Genomic DNA, 23468 nt, shown 5'->3' on the forward strand with positions numbered 1-23468 from the left:
TTGGAAGTCCTCCCCATAACTCAACACGGTGAAGGAAAAAAGAAAAAGTGGTTCTTTGTGTTGTTTGTTTTTTTTTTTTCAGGCCTAAATAAGAGAAAAACTCAGGCACCTCTCAGGGAGCCTCTGGGCGGGGGCCTGCGGGGCCGGCGGGCGGGAATTACGTCAGGGAGGGCGCCGCCCGCTGAGGTACCCGTGCTGCGTGCTGAGGTACCCGCCCTGCACGAGCCCCGACCCTGCCCACACGGCTCTGCCCGAGCAGGCAGCTGCACGGCGTGCTCTCTTGAGGGAACGGCTCAGGGTGTGGGGCTGGGGGACGTTCTTCGGTGGCCGCTAGTGACGGGTGGAGCTGAGAGAGGGCCGTCAGGTGCCCGCCAGGTGTGTGAGCAGCGGCCCGATCAGGGGGTGCTGGGGCCGTCCGCGTGCATCGCCTCGGGGCTGCACTGCTGGCAGGGCTCTCGTCTGTGGGGCCCGGTGGGGCCTGAAGCATGCCTGGCGTTACCGGTGTTTCTAGCCCTCCTGTAGCAAGCTTGTTGAAATCAATATCGCTTTTATTCGGGTTAATTCCTAAATGCCCGTGTATACTTCTCAATATTGCTGCTTAGCACAAGAAAGACATCGAGGACCTGGAGCGTGTCCAAAAAAAAGTTGTGAGGAGTGTGGAGTGTGAGTCTTAGAGGGAGTGGCTGAGGGAGCTGAGATTGTTTAGTCTGGAAAAGGGGAGGCTCAGGGGAGGCCTTATAGCTCTCCACATCTTCCTGAGGGGAGGCTGTGGTAAGGTGGGTGTCTGCTTCTTCTCCCATGTAACCAGTGATAAGAAGAGAGGGAAGGGCGTCATGTTGTGCTGGGAGAGGTTCACGTTGAATATTAGGAAAAGCTCAGAAAGAGTGGTCAGGCATTTGAGCAGGCTGCGCACGGGAGCGGTGGAGTCACTGGCCTTAGAGGTGTTGGTACTTAGGGACATGGTTTTGTGGGCAGTATTGGTATTAGCTGAGTGGCTGGACATCTTAGCGGCCTTTTCTGATCTTACTGATTCTATGATACTGTGTAATTGAAATTGTAGCAAGCCCCATCTTTGTGAAGAGAGGGATGGTAAAGTGAATTATGCTGGTAAACAGATAAACAGTCAGGATTGGAAGAAACAAATTTCTCAAATATTGCTCATATAGAACATCTTTTTAATGTTTACTGATGTCTCTTTCTCTTGAGTGAGGTGGTGCTTGAATATCACTGATTGGGAAAGAAATTATTACTAAAAATTGTTGTGAAACAACTCTCCAAATGTTTATCAGTCACTTGCATCAAAATCACCAGGCCACTTACTTTTTTCCCCTCAAAATTTGCATATTTGTTGCAGGTAAGGTTGGAGCCTTGCCAGAATGTTTTTTTGTTGTTGTTGTTTTTGTTTTTGTTTTTTGCATTAGCTGTTGGTCTCAAGTTGAGTAACAGTATAATAATGAAAATTCTGACTATTTATACTATTTATAATTATATAAATAGGTCTGCTGAATTGCTGTAGATGGAATCTGAATCAAAGTTTTGAGGATAGTTGCACCCATGCTTAGGGTTGTGATCCTGGAAATGTCATGGTTTAGTGGGCATGGTGGTGATGAGCTGATGGTTGCAATAGGTGATCTTAGTAATATTTTCCAACCTTAATGATTCTGTGATTCTGTAACTACCTTTTGTGTACAGACTTCATTAGTCAGCCCAAAATATCTATTTTAGGGGACAAGAAAGATCTAAGCATGCTAACTGCTCAGTAGCTTTTTGCTCTTGACTCTGTTATTTCTTATTTGTAGGTGGAATACCTCTTAAAAAAGTGTCACAGTAGTTAGGAAGTTTTGTAAACAAAAGCACGTTGTTATACCACTGGAGAATATGTCCAATAACACGCAGTGTTGCTTACATTTAGGATCATAGGCAGTCTTTCAGAGTGTCTTTCTGTACAACCATGCTGTTTGCAGTGAATGTTTGTTATGCAAATGAAAAAAAAAATTGTGGTGAACTAAATTTAAAATTTAAAAATAAAGCCGATAAGTGAATATTTTTGTTTATTTAAGACTTTGTGTGCTATGAAGCAAACTGGGTCTCTGGTCATTGTTGTTATCCTAACAAAATCTTGCTTAGGTATTAAGAGTTACCACGAAGGATATTTTCTTTTTATAAAATGGCCTATTTCATTGCAAATACTGGTGTTTAGTGAAAAGCAGTATAAGTGTAGCACGTTCACCTACTTTCTTGAAATTATCTTGATTGTTTTAAAAATATTTCAGTAACAGTACTGATTTTAATTACATTTTAATTCTGAAAAACTACGTTAATAAGGCAAGGATTGTGAATACCCATGTTCTGGGGAGACATTTAGATAACTGGACATTCCAAATTGCAAAGAGTTGTTAACCTGAGTTACTGCTGCATCATAAATACGATTCACAGGATGAATTCATTCAGGTTGGTGTGTCTGTACATGCAGTCCCTCCTTCTGAGCATCAAATGGCTGTGTGTGGCTGACTTGATTGCCTTCTGTTTAAGTGGAAAAATTATGGCTAGTGTTAAACTCTGAATAGAAATGTTTTCTTAGAGCAGTTTGTGTTTAGAGAGACAACAAAGGAGCTTGTTGGATGAACGGCTACCTTTCATATTTTATTTCTTAATGTTTGGTATGGGGAGACAGTTAAATAAATGGTTTGTGAAATAGTTCTAATCTGAATGTGGACTAGATACTTGCAGAGATCTATTTGCAGTGGGTTTTGCTGGGAACGTTAGTGTTTCTGTGTATCTTAAAGCTTTCTGGGGGAGATTTGGATGTGAGGAGTGAGCTGAGGAGGGTTATTCAGAAGTATGATGCAAAACAGGCCGCTTCTGTACTTCTAATCTTTGTGCCAGACCTCTTTCACAGATGCAGCACACTGTCTCTCATATACTCAGTAAATGGTGCTTTGGAAAGAACTCGGTAATTCTAGATGACGCTAATAAGACAAGTCATCACTTCCTCCTCCATCCTCACTGTTTTGGATTATCAGAATTGAATTTCCAGAATTCAGTCCTAGAATTGAATTTGCCTTAACTGTGCCTATTGTCAATTTAAAATAATAAACATTTTTTCCTTTTCTCTTGTTACTTTGCAGTAATAAGAAGGCTCTGCAGAATATAATTCATTCTTGTAATGTATAAAATTAATGCAATGCATGTCTTTTCTGTGTAGGAGAGATGAACTTCTGTGAACTGTTATACCCTGAACACAAGGGGAATGTGTAGTGCTCTGTATTTTTCTACCAGATTTTTTTAGTGAAAATTTTTTTAAAAACTCAGATGAATTTTTAAGATGTGCTTAACATTTATGTTTGAGTTTAGAAATGTCTGTGAAGGCATTAGAATACTTTAGTTGAAAAGAGCTTTTAACTTGAGCTGTAACTGGTGGCCATTCTTAAAGTTGGTGGAAGGACTGAGCTTTAGTTTTGGACTTACTTGATTTAGTTACTCAGTCTTTGGAGTCTATGGAAATGGAGAGTTATGGACAGAGATCTGACCTTAACTGTAATAAAGTTATATGTTGACAGAACTAGCTCTTTTCCAGCATCAGAGATAATTTCTTTCATTCATTTTGGGGAGTCAACAGAATTCACTCTGTAACAGGAGGACTTGTTTTACTGCATACCTCTAAAACTGATGATTCCTTTTAGTAGCTGTCAGGGACACTGTCTGTTTTTCTCATTTCTTCTGGTCTGTTCGTTGGTTCCCACCCGAACAAAGTGAGCAATAGGTGTGCAGCTGTCTAGTTGAAAACACTGTGTGTGATCTAATTCATCTTTGTACGCACAATGCATCTAGAACACAAGAAAAGCTTGATCTCTTTAAAAGGTTATTGGGTTTTTGATATTTAGCAATTTTTTTCATTAAAATTTCTTTCCAAATGTCAGCTGGAAGCGAATGTAATGTATTACTTTCTCCACAGTGAAAATGAAAACATCTCTCATCTGAGTAAACATATTAAATATTCACACATATAATCCATCACAATGTTTGGCACAAGTTTACTCCTTCCATGCACCCCTCTGCCCAGACTGTAGTTATGTTAATGTTTCTTTATTTTAAAACAGTTATTGGAGGACTCGTGCCAAAGAAGGTTATAATTCACTTTCCAAATCCAATTTTTTTCTTCTTGGTTAATAAGTATTTTCTTTCTGAAGCCAGGTAGTTCTTTCTGGCAAACGCAATGTTTTTACAGGAATCTGAACCTTGGGTTATTGTAAAGACGCAGTGAAAGCTTCTCCACTGGAACTTGCTGCACACCCATAAATCTTTGTGCTTCCATTCAGTCCAGTCTGTGTCTTTCCAGTGGTATATTCTACCTGTTAGTTGCTTTTTGAGAATCATAAAATAAATCACCTCCCTAAAACACTAAACATTCATAAGATATGAAGACATTATATCTTTACAAAGATTTTTGATCACAAAAATACTACTATACAAAATCTGTGCTGTTTTTGTATTTTTTTTGTTGTTGTTTGTTTTGAAGTTTGATGCCTTCATGCATTCATTCATATTATTTATGTCAGTATCTGTTAGAAGCTAAAGGACCGTTTCTCACATCTTTGTCTCTAAAGGAGAAATGCCACATGCACACAGATGAAAGCTGTCTTGTATTTGTTTTGTATCTTAAATCAAACTGTATAATTAAAAACAGAAGGTACACTTTGTAATTTCCAGTTGTATAGACTCAGTAAATATGTCTGTTGTATAAGGATCTCTGTGCAACCCATTATGGGAACAGAATCTCAGCTAAGATTCTTAAAAGAAAGTGAGTTTTACTGGGAGTTTTGTACAGGGAACTAGGTTGTGATGTTGACCAAAAGGCTGATATAACAGCAGTATTTAGCTTCATTACTGATCAGTCTAATTTTTCAATCCTTTCTTATTATTTCTTGAAGCTCCTATGGTGGTAAAAGATTTATCATGTCTGGTTTGAAATAATTATGTTGCTTTTATGCTACAACTTTTCCCTGCTATTTTTTTTTTATGGGATTTGAATCCTGCAGGTTCCTCCTCTTCTCCAATTTTCCTGGTGCAACTCTTTACGTGTTTCTCTGTTTAGGAGCTTATAAAGACCTTTTTCTAACTGATGAGCGAGTTGGATGTGCTTTCTGCATTAGATGGTGGGCTCTTGCTGTTGATTACATGCACAGAGGCCTCTGTAGTTGAAGCTAGCTGAATGGTAGCCTTCTGCATAATCTTTTTCTGTTCTGTGGTCTCGTGTTATGTGGGCATGCTTCTCTGTCACAGCTTGCAGACCAGAGCTCACTGAAAAGTGAGCTTGGCTTTTTCATCTCTGATTGTGGATGTGCTCTTATACACAAGTATGTTGCACTCCAACATTCTGTAAATTGCTTCCTTAATTTGTTAGTCAGTGTGGGAGCGAGTAGTACCTGTGGGTAGGAAAGAAATATTGGTAGGACAGAAGACTGTTACTTTGCAGCTTAGACTATTAGAAATGCTATAGTATGTAGATGCTGGATTATCACACAAGCAATGGCAATCTCGATTTGTGGCCTGCTGGTACAAGGTGGTACTTTAGAGGAATGTTTTCTCTTCAGTGTGGTTACTGGTTTTTAAGTACAGAACCTTTATATTGCAGTATTCCTCTGAAGATTGCGTTAAAGCGTTTGTCTGCTGCTAAACCCAGTTTTGACTGTTAAGTCTTTAAAACTCATTCTATTTTCATGTTTAAATGTAATGTTTATGATGCACCAGCACTGTGTTATTAATATCATGTTAATTATGCAAAAATATCCAGTTTCCCCTTCCTGAGGAAGAAAAAAATGTAAGTGCATTATTTGATAAGCAACTCATAAGATGATTACAAGAATGTGTATCGTTTGTGTGTAAACTTTTTATCTATGCTTTCTTTTTAAGGAACACTGCCTGCTTGGAAGAGTTTAAGATCGTGCAGAGAAATGTTTCCTTTAAGAGATACTGAGATGGGTGCTTCCACCTTCTTTGCCTCAGCTCTTCCACATGATGTTTGTGGAAGTAACGGCCTTCCTCTGACACCCAACTCCATCAAAATTTTAGGGAGGTTTCAAATCCTTAAAACAATCACCCATCCTAGGCTTTGCCAGTACGTTGATATTACCAGAGGTAAACATGGTGAGTATCTGTTTAATAAGGATATCTAATGTTTGGTTATTGTTATAATCTCGTGAAAAAATATCTGAAGGTGACCGAGCAGAATATTGCCTTTATAGCACCTGTTAAGAAGGCTGCTGGTTTGCAGATTCAAAATAACTGCACACTGTTCTGTAACTGGTGATCTTGGTGCCTTTGTTTCTTCTTTGCAGAGTCGAGGCAGAGGCTCATCGTGTTTTCTTTTGTTATGCATCATGCTAACTGATAAAAGCTAAAAATTCTGGTACTCGGTTGTTGCACCATGACTTTGAAATACATCTTTTTTTTTTTTTATGCCAAGCTCCTGTGCTGTGTTTGTGTGATCAGTTTCATATGATGGTTCGATCTCTTGTACATTTGCAGCTGTTCTAGCTGTCTCAGTCTCAGCTTTCTTTTCCTTAGTGTCTCAGCTTCCTTTCTTTTTTTTTTTTTCTTTTGATTTCTAGCTGTTTTAATATCTCTCCCACTAAAAATTACTTTATTCTAGTATGGAGGATTTCTTTTTAATATCTTGTCATATGTATTTTTAGCTGAAATAAGGCTTCAGTTGTTTTTCCTGTTCCACATGATCTCATTCTGTTGCAAGCTCAGTGGGACAACAGCACTTAATTTCCACAAAAGGTCTGCAACACTTGTGACCGAATTTCTGTAGTTGCCAGCCTCAGCTGTTAAACCAACAGTGGTCCAATATAACAGTGCACTGTGTGAACTTATGAGACAGTTTAACTGATCAAACAAAGTAGAACAGGTAATGTATTTTCATTTAGAGTGCAAAATGATAGGATGTTTCAGATTTTTAGAGAATTGTGATAATGCCAAGTAAACGTGTTGTGAAGTGTTCCGAGGGGCTGTGAGGAGGGGAGAATGCAGAAGTTCTTTTAGTATGTTTTTATTTGCTGTCAAACTCACAAATTTTTAGATTTCTGTAGCCAGGAGATCTAGCAAGATTGTTTATTTTATCTTAATTTTGCTAGTACCTCTTAAAGCAGAAAATGGGATTTACTTATTGTAGTGTTCAAGGTGAGAGATTAAGAAACATTAGCCACCATAAGCATTAGATACAAGAGATATATAGGCAAACTTGGCTGGTTTGACAGTGAAGACACATGAAGGTTTGAGTGCATGGAAATATAAAGGAAAATACTCGATAACTAAAGCAGTTTGCAGAAAAGCAAGTAAAACGTTTAACAGTGAAGCCGCTGTAGTGATTAGAATAACAAGTAATTTATCAAAGATACAGGTTTTCTTGCAAACATACTAACATTGATGGGAAATCTTATTCTTCTGATACTGACAGAATTCTTGTTATCCTATGTGTAGTGATTTGATGTTATTTTTCTTCAAAATGTCAGTTATGACTTGCGTGCCTTGAAGTACTTTCTATCTTTGTTACTGTAAGTCTGGTAAGACTACTTATGTTTGGGATAGTTACTTTGGTTTGGTTTTGAATTTGAAAGTTCACTTCTAGCTGTTCTGTGAGTAGCAAAAGCAAAACCTTCCTCCCCTGTGCACTGTCCTGTACCATCATCTTCCTTTTATATTTGCTAGCTTCAGTGTAACAATAGCTTTCTTTTGCTCTGTATTCAGAGCCAGCCCATCAGTGTCCAGAATATGCACTATTTTTCTAGGCAAGAAAAACTACAGCTGGCAGTGTGTTAGCTGGTCGATTAGATGAGATTCCTGTGCTCCTTCTGAATCCTTTTCCTCAAAGTTGATGTTACTTTAAATCTCTCTCTTGTCACCCTGACTGGAGATTTCTGCAAACATGTGGATGCTAATCTTTGAAACCTCTGTTAGCCAAATCTGACTGTCACTGGCTGAAAGGTGTGTTTCGGTGAGGTTGTCTGCTGTATTTCATAAATGAAAATGGTTGTCATGTACACAACTAGTACATAGCAGCTCAATATGTGTAATTTTATGCACAGTGTATGTCAAAATAGTGTAACGTCTGCCAAGTGGGTACTGAGAGGTCTGAACTTGTATTCTTACATACTTTTTTTCCTATTAGAGAGACTGGTTGTGGCTGCTGAACACTGTGACAATAGTCTGGAAGATTTGCTACGAGAGGGAAAACCAGTCAGGTAAGGTGTCAAGCTAAACTTCTCTAAATTTGACATATCTATGGCAAATTCCTAGCCTTTTTTTTTTTTTTTTTTTTTTAAATTTTTGCTGGTTTGCATCAATTATATTCTCGTAGAGCTCAGCATATAAACATTGTTTATCAGATGAACGCGTGCCTGGAGTGCACATTTCTGTACAGTTCAAGAAGCTAGAGGAGTTAGGGGGGTTATATTGCAATGGAAATACTTTGTAACTCAATCTACTTGTAATAGTAGTTTTGGATTTTCTTTTTTACAACACAGTCAGACCTCTTTGGGGTCAGTATCTTCCTAATAACTATTTTGAATTTTTTTTGTGTCCCTGATGATGAAATTCTGCTTTCACTAGAAGGGAGAGAATTTGATGCATGCAGACATCTGTTAACTTATTAACTAGAGACTGGACAGGATATAAGATACCTATGCCAGGTTGTTAATAAGCAGTTTTAATTTGGGCTGATATAGCCACTCCACCAAGATTTTGGTCCAAAGTTAAGAGCACTAGCTTTCATGCTACAATGTGTAGAATAGTTGAGCTTTATCTTTAAAGAAGCAAACATAATTTGTTTTTGGCTTGTTGCTGGGAGTTTTAACTGGGATTTGAAATGTAAAGAGCCTATCCATATTGCCTTTGGAGGAAAGACAACCCTGCTCCTGAAGAGTAAGTAAGAGTAAGAGTAACACAGGGATCATGAAGAGTGGAGGAAAATAAACATGATGTCTTGCTATCCCAAGTGTGTTGGCTGGTTATTTCTAGAATGCAAGAAATATGAACTTAACATGTTTGGAGAAATCCAGTCTGTTCAGTTTCTCAAAGGTTTATACCGCACATTACATCTCACACTCTTGACATTCACGTAAGCTTAGTGAATATGCTTGCTTAGAAAAAATGTCTGATTTTCTGTGTGAGTGTGAGTGTGAGTGTGTGTGAGTGTCTTCCCAATTAACTGCAGTTAGCGTTAGGCATCTGAAGTGAGCTATGCTTGATGAAATAGCGTCCAGGTACAATTCCCGCGATTCATCCCAAGTGAGATTTGAAATAAGGAGTAGTTACTGACTCTGACTTGTTAGCCATGCGGCCCCTAAACAGAATGCTAACAATGTTTTTAGGCAGAGGTAAATCTGAATACAGAATGCTCTGTTGCCAGTATGTTAGCTTTTGGTGAACAACAGCTTGAATGTCATTCTATGTTGCAGAGGAATGTTAGGCGAATATGGCTTCTATTTTCTTTTTTCAGATAGAGAGGTATTTAAAGATGATGTGTAAAGGGCTTTTCATGTGTGATATAAATTGCAGCCCTTCACACGGTTTTGCATCAGGTTCTTATTGTGCAAAGTTCCAGAAATAGTGAAAGCATCAGAAGCTCTTTTCTTCCCAGTTCTCGCACTGGCTTTTGAACATGTGTGTCTTGGTGTCAGATGAGAAGCAGCCCAGTCTGTCTGCTGTCTCTTGACTGTTTTTGTAGCTATTTCAGTTTTCTTTGAATTGCTTGATACAATTCATACGTATGTTTTGTTGCTATAGAGGGGAAAAGTTCTCTCTCAAAATTCTATAAATGAATCTTTATCACACAATGGTTGTGTTCTGTATGCATATCTGTCTTGCCCCTCTGTATCAGCTGTGTTTTGTGGCATCCTGAAAGGTTTTTGAGATATTTTTAGATGGGTTGTTGAGGTTCACAGGCTGTTGTTTTGGCATGCCAAGATAAGGTATTTAGTCTGTTATAGTTATCTTGGCTATTTTGGCTGTTGTTCTGTTGAGAAGATGCATAAAGCCTGGCATTACCTTTTCCTTTAGACTTGATATAGTAGAAGATATAGTCTATACATCAGTACAGACTCTCTGATCTTTGTTTCTATGAGTCAGCTAGGATTTTTTCAGGAAGTTGTGACACTTGAGGCATTGGGTTAACATATAGCCTTTATGTATGTTCCTAACTTTCAGACATCAGTGATTTATCTACTGTAGATAATAGCCTTTGTGATAGTACATAAGAGATAAATTATGTTCACTAAAAAATGAAGTTTCTTGCAAGACTGACATTTGCCCCCTCCCTGAAAGCACTCAAGGCCAGGCTGGAGGGGGCTTTGAGCAACCTGGTCCAGTGGGAAGTGTCCTTGCCTGCAGCAGGGGGGTTGGAACTTAAGGGTCCATTCCAACCTAAACTGTTCTGTGATTCTGTGGTTTTCCCTCTATCTTTTTTCTTTTTTTTCTTAAGTTAAAACAGACCTTTTTTGTTTCTTCTGTGAGACCTATAAATTTCTGGAAACAACTTGGATAGACTAATTCCCAGTTACTAGTTATCTGAACTGTCAGTATTAATTACCTTTGGAGGGAAGTATTTGACTTCTTCTATGTGTTTTGATTGCATTTGTCAGTGGTGGCCAAGCTGGTTACACATCCGGACTTGATATGTATGCTATTGCAATTAATTTTATAAGTTGTTTATGGAATGTGAAAAGCTGCTCTTCTGCTCTCTAGATTAATTCTCCTTATGCTTGCCAGTAACTTAAGTCCTTTGCACCTGTACCACAAGCTGATGTAAAATCAGCAGGAAATCTTCTATTATGCTAGTGTAGAAATTTAAGATGTGATGTTATGGACTGTCCATCTTGGAAAACAGGCCATACAGCTGTCTGGTAGTTATTTGCAGCTAATCTTGTCTGAAGTCATGCATCAAGTGTAGCACACATTCCCTAATATATGAATTATAGTTTAAAAAAAAAAAAAAATACAGCTGAGTAATTAACCTCAGAGTTTTATCAGCTTTTCCAGTTCTAGTGAGTCATGTGCACATAGGGGCCAAATACTGGAAATCAGAAATACTCTAACATCACCATCAACATAACTTGCTCTGTTGCTGGGCAGTAAGTTTTATTTCTAAGCATACCACCAGAAGTTTCTAGAATCTGGATTTGTGATATACTCAGGAATTCAGTCTTAATACTGTGGCAGCACACTCCAGAAGTTGCAGTGATGATTTGCAATTGTCCTTAAAATTAATGTGCTCAACTTCACTTGCAAAATGTAGTGCTAGTAAGTGTTTGATAACTGATAGCTGGATAACTTTCTTTTCTGAGTGATGGGATCCTAAAAGGAGCACGTGCTGTGGTTGCATCTATCATCCAAATTTCAGTAACTCTCCAGTGGATGAAATGAGTAGAGTTGTTGTGATTCTTCTTGTATGTAACCAGATGCAGAAGAGGAATTTAGCAGTTCTTCAGTGTCTTCCATGTTTCTTTGTTTTTCTGAGGGTGGCCACATGGACATTGTTCCCTTCTTGTTTATTCCTAATTTAATATCCTGTTTGTTTTTATTATGGGTCAGAGAAAGTAAGTACTTAATTTTAGCTAGAAACAGTCATTATTCAAAAACTAGCTCTCAGACATATGTTGAGGATTCTTATTTTCTTAAGGAGCTAGGAACTCATGTACATAGCAAAGCACAATAGTAAATATCTAATTTAAACATGTAGTAGTTTAGTGCTGTTTGGAGATTTGAAAATGTGTCTTAAAGTCTGGCTGACTTCCTCTGTGTCTCCTTGTGCATGCAAGGATTTATTGTAAATGAATTGAACATAAGTCACAAAAAATCATGAAGGATTAAACTGTTGTACTTAAGAAGTTTCACTAAGGGTAGTTTTCAAGTTTGTGGAAGCCAAAACTTTACTAGATTTGCTAAGTTACTAGTTCTTTTAGCCCTGGTGATACCACAAACCAGAATGTAGCATGTGAATTTATTTTTAAGATTCTCTGTCTTTTAAACACATTGAAAACTATTCCCGTGGGATACCTTTGCCAGACAGTGTTAAAGGAATTATTTTCTCTGCTTCTGTGCTGTTAGAAGAAGACTTGGGAGTTTTGCCTTTTCAATCACACTTGAAGTGCGTTCATTCTTTCAGGAAGCTGGTCTGCACTTGTACTCATAATAATAAAAACGCCAGCAAATAGTGACATTCGGCAGACTTGGCACCTACAGCTGAGTTTCTGAATTGGTTTTCAATGTGTGGCTTGGGCAGCCTATGCTTATTCCTTTCTTCAGTAAAATATAGTCGTATGTTTTGCAAGTTAGGGTTTTCAGAAATTACTAGTGAACCATCAGAGATGCAAGGTATGGTGTTTCATGCGTGCAACTTTTGATTGGATGCAGGCTGTGTCCACAGCTGTTTACTAGTTTGGAGAAAACATGAGTGAGTGATGCGGATGATTACATTTTATTTGACTGTATTGTCTGCACATCGATTAAATTTTGTTATGCTGTCTTTGCTGTTAATGTACTTTGGCAAACTTGAAGTGAAGCTGTGTAATAGAAGGTAGTGGTAAATGCAGAGCATGGGGAAAGCAGTTCTTGAGTAGCCAGGGATTCCTCAAAAATTTTGTAAGTCAGGTGCAAATCATCAAAAGGCTGATGGTTTTACATGATTTGACTTGAAGAGCTGCGTATGAGCAGAACTTCAAGGGCAGAGTGCATTCTGCTTTGAATCAAGTCTGTGCTGGAATTTCACATGAGAAATCCATATGTCATAATGAGGTTGCATTTAGCAAGGATAAACGGTCAAGCAGTAAAATGGAGTGGCATTAATAAATAAACTTATTTAAAATTAGTTTTTTTCCAAAGCATGTGTGAGAATCTGATTTTGGGTGTTAGTGGCTGTTGTTTGCCTGTCGTTTCTTGCCAGTGGTTTCTTTCCAAAACTATACTGAAAAATTAGACGTTAGTCCTGACTCGTTTGTGTGTTATTCAACGCTGCTTTTCTCAACATAAGAACATTTTGATTTCTGTAAGTATGAGGGTTGCTCTGAAAGTAATGCCTTCCAGTTTATGATGCCCTACAATATTAAAGGTGGATGACAGCAGTAGAGGTTGAACCTTCCCACCAATAATCCATTACTTCTTGTTGCTGTGCGATAGATGGCAGCAAAGGGGGCAGTCTTACAGAATGGTAGCTGATGTGGAAGTGTGTATGGAGCAAAGCTGTGAGACTGAATTCCTGTATATGGAAAAAATTGCACCCACTGACATTCATCGATACTTGCTGAACACTTATGGAGATGAAACAGTGGATGTGAGCCCAGCAATGGCATGGGTGGTAAATTTCAGTTGTGGCAACAGCAATGTGAAAGGTAAGCCACCTTGTGGATGGCCATGCATGTTTTGTGAATGCAGCATGCACGCTCTTTTTGTCACATGTGCAAAAATGCACAGCTAACTGTGGTGCCTATGTTGTGAAATAGTGTTTTGTAGCTGAGAAACTACTCTTTCAGCATGACTACAGACTGCCCAGTCCTTCTGTCTGACAGCTTCTGTTAAACGAATTTCTTCTACATTCAGCTGCATCCATCTCTATCTGTCCTTTTGATGACATTTTTAGTGTTAGTTAAAGGCAGTTTGATACAAGTTGTATGCTAATTAGTACATTTATAGCCTTTAGTCACAGGCATCTGGTTTGGCTACGTGCGAGTTTAGTGTTACCTCTCAATAGGTGTTTCCTGCCTGTTGCAGTGATGCAGACTGGACTATAGATCAAAGTGATGCACTTCTAATGCCTTGAGGAATATTAGTTGCTAGCTACGAAATTTCTAACAGCACCGTTGCTTATTGGCCTAGTTGTGAAGTCCCTTTGATCACCTGCATTTGGAGACTGTTCTTCACTTGGAACTTTCTGTTCTGTTTCACTTTTGCATAGCATCTGTACCGTTGATGTAAGGATCCAGACTCTTTTGAGCTAACTACTAAAATGTATCTGACTTCTAACCTTAAGATATTTAGATTAAAAAAACAAAAACAAGAAAACTGAACTGTTAGAAAAGCACTTGCAAGATCTACTGGTTTTCAGGAAATGTCTGGCTTTAAGAGGAAACCTGTGCACTGCTGCCATTTTGGTTCATAGGTTTAAAAATTCTATTGCACCGTTATAAAATGTTTATCTCTGTATTCTTGTTTATTTAAATTAGGAATGTGGCTTGTTGCTGATGCTTGATGTCATCATGCAAAGAAAGCTGAAGTGCAGGCAGAGAGATTTGTTAAGAGATTGCTTTGATGCAGTTTTATAAGGATTTGTGTGCTTTTCTTGCTATCCAGTAACTCTTACAAAGAAAGCATGTTTGGTTATTGTTGTATAGTATTGATACTTACCGGAATAAGTGGTTGTATACAAAGTGTCATTTGAAATTAATAGAGCTTCTTGAACTAGGTTATGTTCAAGAGGACTATTTTGTTCATAGAAGCTGAATTCTTTAAGAGAAGACAGTTCTTTAATTGTTATGTTTTTGAAGAGGAGGAATGCTTGCTTTTTTGTGTCTTGAGCATTTTGAGATTGTTCTTTTGGCTTGTCGTGCACTGTGCGGTGATATGGGGCGAGTTTAATCTCAAAACAAAGGAGAACATAGATGGATTTTTTTGGGGAACAGAGAAGATAGTATTGGGAATCCCAATGTTACCAACATTTTCTCTTACTGTTTAATATGGTCAAAGCCACTTTACTTACAGAGATATGTGATCTCTGAATTCAAGTAATATTTTAATGGTGCCCTGCTTTGGATGCCTGGGAGCAAAAGCTCTATTTCCAGGAACTCATCTGTTCTGCTCTCTTCCAGCACAGTGAAGAACGCAGCATCTGTCTGAGCTGGGAAAGGTTCAAAGATAAGGAAAATGCTGGATTGTGCAGTACCTGCTTGTTCTGTGATTAATTCATCTGTGGCTGCCAGGAGTGACTGAAACTTGTGCAATTTTATGATGAAAATATAAAGGCGGACGTGAATTCTTTCCTGACTACTGTCAGAAATATTTGCAGTCTGCAAAATAAATCATTCAGATTTAAACTGTGTGAAAGGAAATCTTCAGAGACCTACGTATGATGACAGTGAAAAAATAAGATAAGCACTGCAGACATATATCTTTATTTAGGGTATGGTTAGCTATTTGCTTCCTGCTGGTGCAAAATTTCCAGCAAATCCTGAGCAGACAATCATTTTATTTTCTAGTGAGTTTTTCTACCCTTAAAATTTGATCAAACATGATAATACATACGAGTCAGCTTCTACTGTTTTACTTGGGACATGTTTAAAGTAGTAAAATACTTGGTTTTGCTTTTCTTTATGGAGAGAAAGCATTACAATCTTGCATTAAACACAATTCAGTCAACAAAATTCCTTATTTTTTGGCTCTAAACTTCTGTTATATTCAACAAATTATTTGTGAACTGGCAGAAATTACCAGGTTTATTTCTTCAAACACCTAAAAGCTTCCTTAAATATTCCTCAGCTGCCTTACTAAAACTGAAAAGAACATTTAGCACTGTAAAATAAGTGTTACAGTCCACAGTGTATGTTGTGCATACATATGCTCTTATGAGCAGAGAAGCTGACTTGCAAGTTTGCTGAAGGGAAAGGCTTTTGTGTTGCTGTTTTTTTTTGTTTGGTTGGTTGGTTTGTTTTGCTTTACTTTTAAAATATGAAATGCTTCAGGTAAACTTGAAATTGTGTGTCTCTTTCACACTTAATTCAGCCCATGCATTTGCTATAACCCAGAGACTGTATATGTAACATAGAAATGAAAGCCCCTGGTCAAAGACTCAACCAAAAGTACCATAGTTTTAAATTTCGTTTTTGTGAAGAAAGCTCCCTCTTAGTGATTATATCTCAAAATAATCCCTCTGCTCACAGCTGAAAGTCTGACAAGACCTACAGTCTTTTGATAATGTGATTGCAGAGTTTTTCCTACCGGCAAATGTAGATGATGACCCACTCCTTTTTGGAATAAAAACTTCTGCGGAAATCCCACTGTGACATTAATCTTTATGAGAGATAATCTTCACAGCCCTAATAAAATCACAGTTATCCTTGGATATATGGATATAGGATGGATATAGGCTTATGGATTCTGGTTTATGAGAGTTGGCTTCTGCCTGGATAGAGGCAGGGGTGACAGAAGACTCTGCTGTCATCTTTTTGAGCGATAGAGGGGCAGGGTGAAAAAAGGCTGCTTTGGTGTCTGAAAGTAGCTTACCTTTAAGACATAATGTCTTGTTTTATTAAAACAGGGCTTCAAGCATAGCATCTAAAGCTATGTTCAGTTCTTTCACATATATGTGTCTGTGTCTTTTCATTAAGAGAATGTTTTCCTTCTGTCTTTGGTCTACAGAAGGAAGCTGCACTCAGTTAACTGTAGAGTGGAATGACAGATCTGGTTATATTCTGCCATCCACCCTGCTTCCCTTTCTTCCTGGCAAAGACAATGTTAGCTAATTCTGTGCAATGTTTTCTGTTATTGGAGGAAAGGAAGAAGCAGGGATTGAATTAATCTGCTGTATCCTGTCAGCAAACCTTTGAAAAGCACTGATTTTAAGTGACTGATGTAAATGTTACGGACACTTAGTGACTTTACAGAATTGCAGTTGAACAAGTAACATAGTAGTTTACATTCTAAGAGCAACACTGGAACCTTTGAGTAACTTTTTGGATATTAATTGAGTGGACTAACAGCACAGGATGGGCAGTTCTTGTTGATTACTCTGGTTTCCGGCAGCTGTGGTGATTCAGCTAGAAATTGATTCCTGGAAATTGGTTAGTCTTTATTTTTGTTTCTTAGCACAGATTAAGCAATTGTTAAGGCTATCATTCGACTGGAAATGTAGGCATAGTGGAATTTCTTATATTCTTAAAATGCTTACAGAGTATGAGTGTGGTGACTATAAAAATAATTTTATGTTCTTCCTTTTGTAGGAGCATTTTAAATGTACAACCCAGCATTGTTGTAGTTGTCATTATGTAGTCACATAAACTGTGTGACTTTCTTAAATCATGAATATATTTGGGAGACAGAGAAAAGTGGAAGAACGTTTTTTCTTGAAATTTCATTTTCGTGAATACATCACTTTCTATTAGAAGAGTCTTGAAACTTCTCTGGTAGTAGAAAATGGTAGTAAACCAAATTTTTGTCTTTTAGGTGAATGCACTACTAATGTGGGTTGAGATCAGCAGCTCAAAGTAAGATTTTTGCCTGGGGAGCACATTGACTGATGCCTGGATTTGATAGGCTAACATGCTAGCTTCAGCTATCGACAAGAGTATCTTCACAGACGTAGGAGAACTTGCTCTTTTGATTGTTGATTTCAGAAGGGATTGCAAACCATGGTTGTTTCACCTTCGACTCTCAAAGCTGAAAGCATTTGTGTCGCCTGTGCTAGCTCTTTTACTTTTGCAGTCATCTGTTCTCTATTGAAACATACAATTTTATGTATTTAAGTCTGAAAAGATTGTTAGTATTGTAATGTGATGGGGTGATCATGACAGATTTGTGAATCAGGTAAAGTTTGATCTGCAGCTGTTACAGCTGTCTTCACAAGTGTAGAGGTATGAACCCAACTCTGATCTGCTGACATTTGACAGTTCAGGGTGCAATTAGCAATTGATTTCCGGATATGTCCTTCACTTCATAGCATAGACTAAGGTGGGGAAAGAACAGGTGGCAGCAGTGTGACTATTCATCCTGCATCCTTTGGGAGTTATTTTTTCTTCAATGACTGTGTGCCTTAAGGGTCTGGTGGTGCTGCTAATTCTACCTTTTACTGCACAATAGATGTTTAATAGACAAATGTCAAGTTATGTGCACTTTGGAGAGTTGAAATTTGACATACTCTGTGCCTAAAAGTTTAGATACTGGAGCCCTCAGGTACAGATGAGTGATTATCCTTGTCTAGAATATAGGGTTTGATTTCAAATTTGGAACTGTCATGAAAATGGGTTTTTGAGCAGCTGAAGGTCGAATTTAATTTAATTTAATTTTAATACCTTTTAATTTTTTAAAGGAAAATATCCTGACTGCAGTTAATTCTTTTATTGCCTTTCTATATGTTGTCAGACTGGTTTTCTATACCTGTGATTGTGATAGATCTTGCCAGGGTTATTGATCACAAAGTATGTGACCTTTCAGAGGCGTGTGTATTTGTTCAGAGGATGCAAAGAAGATTTTTATTATCTGACTGAAGTTGATCTTAATTCTACTCTTACAGTTTGTCAGCGTGAAAGCGTGAGGTGTCACTGCATTAAATGAAATGTTGGCAACATGTGTATAATCTCAGAAGTTGGTGGTTGTTGTTCTGTTAACTTTCGTTGTTGTTTGGTTTTGTGCAGAATAGGAAAGTAAGCTCATTCCACTTGCTCTTGCTTGGTTTTGGTTTTTTTTATTGTCATTGTGTATCTAGTTCTACTCTGCTGTTTATCTACTAATGTATAGTCTATGATCAGGTTTCAGATGAGGACTGTTTGACCTTATCACCAGGTGGTGACCGAAACTTTCTCATAGTGCTTTTTGGTCAAAGTAGAAGTGTTGTTCCATCTTTTACACCTGAGCCAACATGAGGCCTGAGTGACAAAAAATTATTTCTCACAAGCTAATCAGTGGCAAGATCAAAATCTGGGAGTTTGAATGCATCTTTCTCTTTCTGTACATTAAAGCAGATGGTGCTACTGGTTTCATTAAGACAGTGCTTTGTCAGGTGTGCTTATTGTTTTAGATGGTCTTTTGTTCATTTGCTCCCCTGGCATATAGGATGAGTGCTGAATATCTTAAAGGAATTCAAGTGCTGTGGTTTAAAATTTGTGCTTTAAGAGAAGGAGATGCATTGAAATCATTCAAAGTGATAACAATCTGAAAAATGATGTCTAAACATTTTTGCGTGCAATATGCTGTATATATGAAGTTCTTCCTTTTTATCTATGCTTTCATCCACTGTTTTATGGATTTTTTTATTGGACATTACAAGTTGAGACCTTCATAAAAATGTAACATCATTTGTGTTGCTTTTAAAATCATGCTTCCAGCTTAAAACTCTAGAAGAGGAATGAAAGGGCTTTCTGAGTTTCCTCAGATGAGCAATGCAAACTTGTTGAAGATATCCTGTGTGAAATACCTCTGTGCGTGAGTTAGAGACTTCCTGAGGTCTTTGTCATAAAATTAATTTTTTCTGTCTTGTACTCTCAGCTTGTTGCATTCCCTTCCAGTTCATTTCGTTCTGATAATGTGAGTGCATTTCCAAGTACATTGGCAGTGTTTACAGTCTCAATCCCTAGTGCCATTTTTTAATCAAACATGTAATAAAGTGCTAAATAAACCATTCCCACCTGCATCAAACTCTTTATGTTCTATATAAGGTATTTTGTAATTTATTTACCCAGGAAGACCCAATTCATCTGCACATCTGTTTTTCAACCAGTCCTGTTTTTTATCCAGTTTTCCAGCTGGTCTTTTGAGGCATGAGGAGGTCAGATGGCTTTCTTGAGGTCAGCGTAGTGGTTGTCTCAGCTGGGATTATACCCAAACTTCATTCTTTGCTGTAACCACTTGGCTGCACCGCTTCTAACCAATGTGTCTGCATCATTCACTGTAGTAGAACTCCAAATGTTATTTTCTTTGGTTTGTAGTTTTGATTGTGTTAAAGTATTGTAATTTTTATGAGTTCGGAAACATTACATCTGTTCACAACCTGATTCTGTTCCACTTTGAACAGACACACTTTGTTGGGATGAGTCTCCTTCCTGAATTCCAAGTTCTTGCTTGTCTCACAAGGTCTGGAGTAGTGATTGATGGCTTTGCTGGTTCATGTCACACTGGTGTATTTTCCTGTATGGAAAAGGAATCTGTCTTTTTGCTCCTGTATACCAGTGTCATAAGCCTCTTAACACTCCTGATTGCTGAGATGTTCTTCCTTCGGTTTTTACTTTTTCAGCAAGAATTTAGCGTTAGAGAAAGATGCACAGTTTGGATAAAGGGCTTCTTAAGCATGCATCTCTATGTATGTCCACATATGTTTGAAGTCTGAGGAAACAGATACACTTGAACGTGGTATAATCAGCATACCTTGCTCCTCTTGGTTTTGTTCCTTCTGGAGGACAGTCAAAATAATTCTAGTTCCAGCTGTTATAAATTCCCTCTTGCCTTGAATTGCCACTACAATGAAGAAGCGTTACTTCTAACACTAACTGACATATTTATCTTCAGTAGGTGCAAAAATTACAGGGCTCTCTACAGTTATCTAGATAGGAAGGCTTTTTTGTGATGCCAGTCTTTTGTCAAATTGTAGGTGGACCTCCGTTAATTTCATAGTATGAAACGCTTTTTCAGAATAGCGCACGAAGCTTTTTGGTAGATTTAGAAACCCAAAAGCTGCCATCACCAATTAAAAATACCACAAATGCATTTGTGACAACCAGAAGGATTTCTCCTGTGCCAGAGTTATGCTGCTGCCTCCATTTTTGCATCGAGCCCCAGATACCTTTGTTCCCTCAATTGATGTTCAGGTGTAACTGCATGTTCTGGTTAACCACACTGAAATAGCTACAGCTGCCTGTGTTGAAGTTGCCAAAAAAGAGATTGCTTTCTTCAGCAGAAAGTGTAACTGTAATCAGTAAGCAGGCAAAAACATCTTGTGTGCTACTTGGTTACTCTTTCATTTTAAACTGTTTTGGTGTAGCAGTAAAGAGGTATGGAGAAGGCATCTTTACAATTAATGATCTGAATGCACTTTTGCTAAGGATGAATACAGTGAGTTCTTGCGCAGATGGGCATTGATTTGCCATTCAACTGAAGGAAAGGAAACCTGAGTGAATCTAAATTCCATGATATTGAAACGAATGCTGACCTTTTACCTCTTCTTTTCATTCTTCCTTTTTCTCTCTTTGGAATTCTCTTATTCCACAGTTTAATAGGTCAAGTCTCCCAACTCCACCCACCTCTGATTTCCAGCTGTATGATCTACAGTCCTTTTTTTTTTTTTCTTTTTTTTTTTCTTTTTTTTTTTTTCTTTTCTTTTTTTCTTTTTTTTTCTTTTAAGTATTCAAGGCAGTAAAGTGGTTTTTATTTTATTTTCCCCTCAGCAGTCTGTGGTATGCAGAGGGACTACTGCTGCTGGCTGTCAAATGGATTTTTCCAAAACCTCCTTCCCTACTCTGCAGTTTGGCAATCATTTTATTTGCTTCAAGCTGAAATTTCAAATTATTCATCTGGAATTTAGAGTAATAGGACACTCTGTAGAGAGCCCTTTGATAACATAGCAAGGAATTCTTACAGAATACTTGGTGGCTGTGGATTTTCACAGCAACTGACAGGTCCTTTCCTGTGAATGTGGATGAAGGACTTGGAATACTGGATACTCTGTTACGAAATCTGTTGAGGCTTGCAGGGATTACTTTATAGTCAGACATTATCGGATACGATACTTGAGGAAACTTATTTGTTGGTTTTTTGTGTGCTTTTTCTCAGTGGTTGGTTGGTTGTGTTCTTTGTTTGCTTTTTGTGTTCTGTTTGGAAGCCAGGAAGTATCAGGGAACACTTCATATACACTTGTTCTGTACCCTTCCCTCAATCCTTTCCTAGGCATCTGCCTATCATCTTTTTAGGAAAAAGGATACTGGACTCAAATAAGTTCAGGTTCTGACCCTTTAAAGTGTGAAAGACCATTGATTTTTGGCCTAAAATGGTAATAATCCATTGCAGTAAGTTTTTACCAGAGCATCATATCTTGGAGATTCTGGCTCAGTTTCTTACATGTTTCTTGCAGTTTGGTGGGTTTTTGTTTGTTTTTTCAAGAATTCAGAATCCTTCTGTCTTAAAGTTTCTGATTTCCCTTGTAAACGTGTACATCTTTTTTAGTTCACTCCTGTACTTATGCTGTTGTCTTATGGTTTGGGCAGCTCTCCATATAATTTGTTCACAGTAGTGCTCATTCACTACTGAATGAGTATGCTCACTCAGCTCTTGGTTATTTTAGGAGCGTGTTGTCTTTATTTAGTCACTGATAGATCTCTCTTCCCCACTCTGATCGTTGATAACTCATCCTCTGAAGAAAGACAAGGGTGTAAGTATGCCACTTTCTACTCGTACGTATTTTCCCTTTCATCTTGGCCCAGGTGCTTTTCTCAGTCATGAGGAAGATTGCAGTGGGTGCAAGAAAATTTGCAAAAAATGATCTTTTTTTTTTTTTTTCTTTCCTCTGTCTGAATCCAGAAAGTGACAAAAGTGTCCTAAGAAATCAGATAATCACATCAGTGAGTCTGCAGCACCACAAGAATTTGAAGCTTTGCTAGAACATCTGTTTCCTGTGACACATGAGGTTGATTGAAGCAAACTTTGAAAAAACAGCTACATCTCCCTAGCAGTAAGAATTTAACGGACTGGAGATCAGGCTGCCTGCTAAATGGAAAAGTTTATTTCTTTTTGTAAAGCCACCTGTGTACTATTAGTGAGTGGAAATTAGTCATTTGTCTGGTATAGCTTTTGGTCTGACAAATTCCTGGAGGTAATAAAACAATCCTCATTTTTGTGGGTTTTTAAGTCTTCTCTTCTGTCTTCCCCCACAAATGCCATGCACATGCCTCTCTTAACCATGCTGGTTTTGTACTATTGGCTGAATTTGCTTGTATCAATTTCTAGAGTATTTTTTTCTCTGTTTACCAAAGGGATATCTGAGGAAGGAATTGAGTTATCGTTGTTTCTTCCTTTCCTGTGCTTCTATACCTTCAAGTTCCAAATCTAAACCCAATATTGGATTAATCCTTATAGAATCTTTCAATTCTTCATTTCTAAAGTGGAGGAATACAGGTTACCCCCCATTCATGACTACTTATTTTCTTTGAAACAGGAGTAAAAAGGCAATGATTTGATTTTTATATTAGTATGCAGTCCTCTCACATGAAGATAATCCCTTCTTAAAAGTGATTGAGTAGATTGTAACTGAGTAGGTTTGTTGGTATGCAAGCTAAGAAAAAAGGAGAATTAAAAATGAAGCCTTGGAAAAGTACTGATAGATATAAAGAGATACCCTTTTTTTTTTTTTTTCTTTTTTTTTCTTTTTTTTTTTTCCCCCTTGTCTGTGTAGTGTTTCCTTTGCAGGTAAATTCCTGCTGCTTCTCTCTGTTTTTCCTGTTAGTGGAGAGAAGAAGCTTAAAATATTTTTAGGAAAAGTAGAAGCTGAAGATGATTGATATCCCTTCAGATCTTCAGGTCAGTTTTTGAAGAGAACGTCAGATTTTTTGCTTTTACTGAATCCTTCCTACCCTACCTGCCTTGAGCAATGGAATAATTTGCTCCACCACAGTTTTAAGTTGTCATCATGACCTTGATGAGATGAACAAGGTTTTTTGTACCACATAACTTGGATGCAGGCCCTTGTTAGGTCAGTGGTGTAGCAGCTGTTGGTATCAAAC

At 37.9% G+C, this 23468-nt stretch overlaps 1 protein-coding gene across 4 annotated transcripts in view; it reads left to right on the forward strand.

The window, feature by feature from the left end:
* Window positions 1-7: 7 nt before the first annotated feature.
* The window catches only part of TBCK (TBC1 domain containing kinase), an 88490-nt gene continuing 65029 nt past the window's right edge, over window positions 8-23468 (forward strand). For 2 of the 4 annotated variants that reach the window (XM_048941111.1, XM_048941114.1), the window contains exons 1-3: window positions 157-375; window positions 5914-6147; window positions 8174-8246. In XM_048941111.1, the coding sequence (XP_048797068.1) occupies window positions 5955-6147; window positions 8174-8246 (266 nt within the window). In that variant the 5' untranslated portion in view covers window positions 157-375; window positions 5914-5954. Of the gene's footprint in view, window positions 29-135; window positions 376-5913; window positions 6148-8173; window positions 8247-23468 lie in introns of those variants that run through there. The other 2 variants (XM_048941113.1, XM_048941112.1) reach the window with 2 other exon arrangements.

Source organism: Lagopus muta, chromosome 4 (assembly GCF_023343835.1).
Source record: "Lagopus muta isolate bLagMut1 chromosome 4, bLagMut1 primary, whole genome shotgun sequence".
Classification (NCBI taxonomy): Eukaryota; Metazoa; Chordata; class Aves; order Galliformes; family Phasianidae; genus Lagopus; species Lagopus muta.